General features: G+C 49.5%; 1 protein-coding gene across 1 annotated transcript; it reads left to right on the forward strand.

Annotated features, from left to right (window-relative positions):
• The first annotated feature begins 1,921 nt into the window (after positions 1-1,921).
• On the forward strand, positions 1,922-8,537 carry LOC123499945. Its single transcript, XM_045248477.1, has 9 exons — positions 1,922-2,052; positions 2,176-2,304; positions 3,130-3,403; positions 3,573-4,007; positions 4,325-5,189; positions 5,360-6,346; positions 6,549-6,931; positions 7,927-8,046; positions 8,193-8,537. Exons 1-9 carry the CDS (start codon positions 1,922-1,924, stop codon positions 8,535-8,537), a joined length of 3,669 nt encoding a protein of 1,222 aa, XP_045104412.1.
• The last annotated feature ends 15 nt before the right edge of the window (positions 8,538-8,552 follow it).

An 8,552-nucleotide genomic window follows, 5' to 3' on the forward strand; every position in this document is an offset into this window, starting at 1 on the left:
ATTTCACTACATGGACAAAGAAATGATGAAGAAATTGATAAGTACTATAATAAGACCCAGTTTGGAATATGCAGGAGAAGTGTGGACCCCTCATAAAAAGAAACACATAAGGAAGTTGGAGAGACTACAAAAAATGGCTACAAGAATGGTTCCAGAATTTGAAGGGATGACATATGAGGAGAGACTAAAGGCTATGGATATACCAACCCTGGAACAAAGAAGGGAGAGAGGAGACCTGATACAAGTTTTTAAATTGATCAACGGAATGGACCAAGTGGATAATGAGAAACTGATCCTGAGAGAAAAATATGACATCTGAAGCACAAGATCGCATAGTAAAAAGCTGAGAAAAGGAAGATGTCTGAGAGATGTTAAAAAATATAGTTTCCCGCAAAGATGTATTGAGACGTGGAACAGTTTAAATGAAGAAGTAGTGTCTGCAACGAGTGTGCATACTTTTAAAGTAAGATTGGATAAGTGTAGATATGGAGACGAGGCCACACGAGCATAAAGCCCAGGCCCTATAAAACTACAACTAGGTAAATACACACACACACACACACACACACACACACACACACACACACACACACACACACACACACACACGGACAGAATATGGAAATGGAGCTGTACATGGCAAATGGAGTTCAACACGACAAAATGCAAGAAATTAGAGTTTGGCAAGAGTGAAAGAAGAATCAGGAGTATGTACAAGATAGGAAATGAAGACATAAAAACCAGTCATGAAGAAAAAGACCTTGGGGTGACAATTACCAATGACCTATTGCCAGAGAGACATATAAACAAAATAATTGGAGAAGTATTGAACTTATTGAGGAACATAAGAGTGGCGTTCAGATATTTAGATGAAGAAATGATGAAGAAAATAATTACTGCAATGATAAGACCAAGGCTTGAATATGCAACAATACAGTGGGCTCGAACTTAAAGAAACACATAAGGAAACTAGAGAAAGTACAGAGGGCTGCAACAAAAATGGTGCCTGACTTAAGAGATTTGACTTATGAAGACAGACTGAACAGAATGCAACTTCCGACCCTGGAAAACAGAAGAGAAAGGGAGACCTGATAGCAATATACAGAGTGATGATTGGCATGGAAAAATGGATAGGGAAGATCTGTGTATGTTGAATGAAAGAATGTCGAGAGGGCATGGGAAAAAACTAAAAATGGCCACTTATAGGAGAGATGTGAAAAAATATAGCTTCCCTCATAGAAGGGTGGAAGCATGGAATAGTTTAGACGTGGAAGTGGTCAACGCAAGGAATATTCATGATTTTAAGAAAAAGCTGGACATTAGTAGATATGGAGACGGGACAGTACGAGCATAGCTCTTTTCCCGTATGTTACAATTAGGTAAATACAATTAGGTAAATACACACACACACACACACACACACTTACATGTATTATGTTAATGGGAAACACAGATTGTTATTTTTGTCTTAGAGAATGTTTGAGTTTATTTAATTTTCTTATATCTTAATGCCATGTTTTTGTTTGTGTAGTTAGTTTCATGTTACATGCCTGTAACATTCACTTGCGGGGGAGATGTTAGATAAATTAGTAGATGTTGGCAACAATGCATTGCACCACCGCTTCCTTGCCAGTGCGGGGTGAGTCAGGAGTTAGTTGCCGTCCTACCGCCACGTAACCAGGACGTACTGTGTTTCCTCAATACACTGAATCAAGGACTCTGGTGTTTTTGAGACTGTCTCCCGGGAGACCGGGCTGTCCACACCTCTTCCCCGCTCCTGTACAAGGCAACAGCTCGACGGTTCGCCCGCTGCTTGAGCTGCCCTGCCTTCCTTTGTGTCCCGGTGTAAGATGGCTACGCTTTCTCTCTCTCTCTCTAGAGATAACATAGAAGAAGAGAGTTGCCACGAAGAGTTCCCGCGATGGAAGCGGACATAAACATGTGGGACTCCATCTCTCCGGGAAAGCGTGGGCAGCCTGACACACCCCCTGATGACAGCCCGGAAAGGTCCCGCTGCTGCACTGCCCAGGATCATCCCCAAGCCCCAGATGAGTACGTTAAGGCCTCGTTTCTGCTTTGAGGTACAGAAGGTATCTCATGTCCTCCACGACTCCGCCTTCGGAAAATACATCCTCAAGGGGGAGACCCGATCCCTAGGGAATGGCTCGTCCCTAGGGAATGGCCCCTGGCGGACGACATCACCCTTGAGGAGGTCCGGGACGGCTTCCGTGTCCTGGAGGGCAATGAGGTGGTGGAACTTACCTGGCTTCCACCCCACAGCCTGCCACGCTTTGCCACAGGGAAGTTTTTTTTTTTTTTTTTTTTTTTACGTAGGGAAGAGGGCCAGCCAAGGGCAAAAAAAAAAAAAGTTAGAAAAAAGCCCACTTGAGCACTGGCTCTCCAAAGAGTACAGCAAGTGCCAAAACCGTCAGCCAGAATTAGGGGAGCAAATGCCTCGATACCTCCCTCTTAAAAGAAGACAAGTTGTAGGAATTTGGAAATACAGATGCAGGAGGAGTTCCAGAGTTTACCAGTGAAAGGGATGAATGATTGAGCGTACTGGTTAACTCTTGCATTAGAGAGTTGGACAGAATAGGGATGAGAGGAAGAAGAAAGCCTTGTGCAGCGTGGCTGCAGGAGGAGGAGAGGCATGCAGTTAGCAAGATCAGTAGAACAGTTACCATGAAAATAGCGATAAAATATAGAAAGGGATGCAAGATTTCGGTGAGAAAGAGACTGAAGACAGTTAGTCAGAGGAGGGGAGTTGATGAGACGAAGAGCTTTCGATTCCACCCTATCAAGCAAAGCTGTGTGACTGGAACCCCCCAAAACATGCGAAGAGTACTCCATACAGGGACGGATAAGGCCCTTATACAGAGTAAGCAGTTGGAGGGGCGAGAAAAACTGGCGGAGACGCCTCAGAACACCTAACTTCATAGAAGCTGTTTTAGCGAGAGATGAGATGTGAAGTTTCCAGTTAAGATTATGAGCAAAGGACAGACCGAGGATATTCATTGTGGAAGAGGAAGACAATTGAGTGTCATTGAAGAAGAGGGGATAGTTGTCTGGAAGGTTGTGTCGAGTTGATAGATGGAGGCTTAGACTCAAGGCGAGAGGATCCCCACCCAGCAAGGTAGCCATCGACCAGCTGGTGTACTACCCACGCTCCATTCTGCTCCCCCTACTGCGCTGCCCAGGGTGCCTTATGTTAGGGCACTCCATCAACACCTGCAGGTCCTCGGTCCGCTGTACCCGCTGCAGTGGCCCCCACCCCTCCTGGAAAGGCGACAAGGACGAGGTATGTGGCAAGCCCTTCCACTGTTTCCAGTGTCAGGGTTCCCATGGGCCCCAGTCATTCCATTGTCCCCACAACCTCCATGCCCAGCAGCTATACACCCGCCTGGCTAGTGAAGGCAAACCCCTCCCTGAAATTAACAAGCAGCTGAGGGCCCTCCAGTTGCCTCGACCACAGTGACAGACTCCTACAACAGCCACCCCTTCTCCTACCGTCCCAACCCGCTCAGCTGCTCGGGTTGTTGAGCTAGGGTGTTCCTTCGCCTCTGTTGCCACAGGGAACAGGTTTGCTGCTCTCCAAGACCTACCCCATTGAAGCTGCTACTGTTGCCCAGGAAGAGGACACCATGCCCACTCCTCACATCCCTACACCACCTGATACTCATGTCACCCACCATCGGAGGAAGCCAGGTAGGCGTTCGGGTGTACAGCCTCCTCCACCCACCCCAATACCTGCTGCTGAGACCGGGCTCCTGCCTGTAACGGTTGAGGCCAAGGTCCACCATCCTCCCAGGAATGCTCGCCACCCACAAACACCCCATCATCACCCTCGTCATGCACCTGGCCAGTATTCTAGCTCACCTCCACCTTCTCGACCCTCCTCTCCACCCAAGGACTCCACCATTCCTACAGCCACTGCCAGTACTTCTCCCTCTGTATCTGAGCTCCTCCCCAGCATCCTTTGGCATGGCTACCACCTCTACCAGAAAGGAGTGTCTTTCCCGGCCATTATCACCACTCTCTGGCCCTCTGTCTCCACAATCCTGACTACTCTCTTCCTGTAATGGCCCTCTCCTTTATGTTGTGGAACGCCCGATCCCTTCTCCGCAAAACGCAGCAACTACAAACCCATTTAGGTGACACCCTCCCGTCTGTGGTCGGCATATGAGAGACCTGGCTTCCCCCTCATCTTTCCCTCTCCTTTCCGGGATACAACATCATCCGCAAAGATCATGGTCAAGGACATGGAGGAGGAGTCCTTCTCGCCATCCATGACTCCCTCATCTCATCGCCTCTTCCTATCCCTCAGTCTCAAGATGGGAGTCTGGAGGTTGTTGTTGCCAAGGTTGGACTCGGTGGTGGCTGGCTCACAGTGGCAGTCTGCTACAATCCTGGGGGTGCAGCTGGCCACCGAGAGTTTATGCGCTACTTGTCCACCCTGCAGCCTCCAGTGCTTATAATGGGGAACTTTAATGCCCATCATACATGTTGGGAGCCTGACCAGCCACCTCACCATCACAATATTTCTGGCAACGCTCTCTTCCAAGCCTTGCTAGATCTACCACATGTCTCCCTCCTCAGCCCTCCCGGACTAGCGACCAGGTTTCATCCCCATACTGCTGCCGCCTCGGTGCTCGACCTGTTCCTTGGAGACCCTACCTTCAAGGATTCCACCTTCCGCACTGGACCTTACATGGGCAGCGACCACCTCCCTCTCCTCGCCTCCCTCCCACAAGTCTCCCCACAGCCCCAACCTGGCTGCATGCCCCGCTGGAGGCTCAATTCTTCTGGCTGGCCACGGTATGTGGCAGCGCTTCCATCCTCACTGGACACCAAACATCTTCCCCTGGATGAAGCTGCAACAACCATTGCTGGGGTGCTATCCGAGGCTGGCACAGCTGCCTTCCCACTCATCCCCCGTCGTCGTCCACGCCGCCTTGGGAAGCCCTGGTGGGATGCAGCCTGTGCGCAGGCAGTACAGAACCGTCGCCAGGCTTGGAATCAGTTGTGTAGGACCCCCACTATCCAGGCTGGCCGTGCTTACCGCCGCCTGGACGCCATCTGTGCCAAGATCATCCTCAAGGCAAAGCGGAATGCATGGGACCTGCAATGCTCCACTCTCTCCTTTCGCTCCTCTCCCAAGCGTACCATGTCCTTTCTCCGCTCCATGGAGGGCAAGTTGGTATCTCAGAACATCCCATTTTCTGATGATGATTCTACCCCACTGGCTGACCCTGAAAAGCAAAAATCTTGTCAAAACATTTCCACCTCAAGATTGGTTTACCTCCTCTTCGTCCGCCTCCAACCCTTACTTCAGTTATTGAAACTGCCATCTCCTCTCCAGCTCTCCCATCCCTTGCTCAACCATTCAAGTCTCATGAACTCTCCTCAGCCTTAGCTACACTAAAACCCGGTAAGGCGCCAGGCCTTGATAAAGTCCCATACGACTTCATCTGTCTCCTCACCCCACCCCTACGTGCCTGCCTCCTACAACTATACAACAGCAGCTGGCAATCGGGGCAATTTCCATCCACCTGGAAACCCGCCATTCTCATCCCCATCCTAAAGCCTGGAAAGGACCCTACACTCCCCTCAGCATACAGGCCCGTCACCCTCCTCTCCTGCATTGGGAAGCTGCTGGAGAGGTTAGTCAACACCCGCCTCACCTGGTGGTTAGAAGCTAACAACAAGCTAGCAGAGGCGCAGTGTGGCTTTCACCCTCACCGGAGTACCCTGGATGTGCTGGGGCAAATTGAGTATCACATCTGTGACACTTACCGCCAGCGTCAAGTCATGACGGCCCTCTTTCTTGACCTGGAGGGAGCATTTGATTCGACACCACATGAGCGCATCCTGTACAAGCTGGCACTCATGGGCATCACTGGCACCACCCTTGCCTGGGTGCGCAACTTCCTCACCGGTCGCTCATTCCAAGTGGCCATTGGTGCATCACTGTCACCTTCCCAAGGAATTCATCGTGGCGTACCTCAGGGATCCATTCTCAGCCCCCTTCTGTTCAATGTTCTTCTCTCTGACCTACAGGTTCCTACCCACTCTCACCTTCTCCTCTATGCTGATGACATTACCATCGTCAGTCGAGCACCCACACTTTCCGATGCTCAGGACCACCTGCAAGAGGCTGCCACCGCCTTGGGTGCATGGATGACAACCTGGGGGCTACAAGTTAGTGCCTCAAAGAGTTCTCTCATGTGTTTTACCATGAGAAAAGCTTCCAACTCCACCTACCGTCACCTTAAGTGGGGAGGTTTTTCCATACTTAACCTCACACACCCTCCTCGGACTGCGGCTGGATGGCCCTCGCCTCTCCTGGGTAAATCACATCAGATATCTTCACACCTCCTTCAAACAAACGCCTGGATGTGATGAAGCGAATAGCTGGCATCCGCTGGGGAGCCAGCCATGACCTGCTCCTCCACTACTATAAGACCACCATCAGGGCCAAAATGCAGTATGCCAGCTGCTTCTATAGGTGAGCTGCCTACTCCAACCTCCTCAAGCTTGACTCCATTCAGAACGCTGCCTTGAGGATCTCTATGGGGGCCATGAGATCCTCCCCAGTTGTTTCTCTACAAGCAGAGAGTGGTATTCCTCCACTGTCCACCCACAGACGGATGGCCTTGTGCCAACAATACTACAGGATACTGGGCCTGCCTGCTTCCCATCCCCTCTCTTCCAACAGCTGGACCGGTCCATTTATCACCACCACCTCAAGATCTACACGGACGGCTCCAGAGATGCCTCCCTGCCCTCCTCGGCGGCAGCTATATATGACGCCAGTACAGCTATCTGTAAGACATGGAGGTTTCCTGAGTACACAGATGTCCTTACCACGGAGCTCTTTGTCCTTCTCCAGGCCCTTATCTACCTCCACACCTCTCACCCGAAGTCCATGGTGGTAATTTACACCAACTCCTGCTCATCTCTCTCTCTCCTCCTGTTCCGGCAGCCACAACCCATAACATAACATAACATAAATAATAGGATAACAAAGGGCCACCAGGGCCCATCTAGGTTATCCTGTATCAGTCGCACAGCGACCTCGTCATCAGTACTTAAAGATACACTTACAAGTACACAATACATTATATACTAATTCTAAATATTTGGCCCATTAACAGGGCTAAGTCCTGCATGGAATTCCTCTACAATCTGTAATCCCCATACATGGGGATCATGTCTTGTTTAACTATAGTAAATTTCTTATAAAAACTATCATGCAGCGCTATACATAATTATAAATCTAATAAATTTAAGTGCTTATCTAATCTGTTTTTAAACATTGTCAAACTAGTGCTATTTACAACCGTTTCTGGCAATGCATTCCAGAAGTCTACCACCCTATGACTAAAGAAATATTTTCTTATATCTAACCTGCAGCCTTGCTTTCTAATCTTCCTGCCATGATTTCTAGTCCTACTTCCTCCTCTAAGGTAAAGAAAGATCTCACATCTATGTAGTTTGTATCTGAGAACATTTTAAATAACTCTATCATATCCCTCTTATACATCTCCTCTCAAATGAAAACATGTTTAATGCCTTTAATCTATCTCTATACTCCAGGCGCTTCAATGCTGGTATCATCCTAGTTGCTCTTCTCTGAACTGCTTCTAACATGTTGATATCCTGCCTATAGTGGGGTGACCAGGCCTGTATGCAATACTCTAAATGGGGCCTAACATAGGAATTATATAAGCTACGCACCACTTCCTTACTTTTATAACTAACATTTCTATTTATAAAACCCAGGATCCTATTTGCCCTATTTCTTGCTTCTAAACATTGCTTTGAAAATTTCATAGTCCTGTCTATCACTACTCCTAAATCCTTTCCTTCCTCTACTGCCTCTAGCCAACATCCCTCCATCTCATAGTTAAAGTCCACTCCATCCAGAGCACCTTCCTCCATCTCCTGAACACTGGCTGGGATATCACCTTCCAGTGGGTGCCTTCCCACAGCGGCATCCGGGGGAATGAGGTGGTGGATGCTGCTGCCAAGATGGCCTTAACCCATGTAAACATTACCCCCCCTACCCCATCGAACTTCACTCTGCCAAACGCCTCATATCTCGCCTCTGCCACTCATCCTGGGACTCTTCACTCAACACCGCACTCCGAGTCACCTCTATGGGCCTTTACCGTAGCGACTCATCTCCACAGCCTTGGGTCAGGAAACAGTCCCGCATCCTAGATGTAGCACTCACCCGCCTCCGTCTGGGCCACACAAGACTCACAGCACACCTGCATCGCCTGGGTCTATCAACAGACCCCTACTGCCCCTGGTGCAGGACGGTCGAGGAAACCATAGAACACTTCCTCTTACACTGCTCCCGCTTCCACTCCCACCGTGTTGTGCTCCGTGATCACCTTGTTGCCTTGGGTGTGTCTACCTTTGACCTGCCCACCCTGCTGACGGCGGCGGGCGTCCACTCCTCACACCAAGCTGCGGTTCTCCGCCTCACCTGCGTCTTCCTAAAGAAGCGTGAACAACTACCCCGCCTATGATCGCCTCACAGGCCA

The sequence above is a fragment of the Portunus trituberculatus genome, chromosome 50 (genome assembly GCF_017591435.1).
Source record: "Portunus trituberculatus isolate SZX2019 chromosome 50, ASM1759143v1, whole genome shotgun sequence".
NCBI lineage: Eukaryota > Metazoa > Arthropoda > Malacostraca > Decapoda > Portunidae > Portunus > Portunus trituberculatus.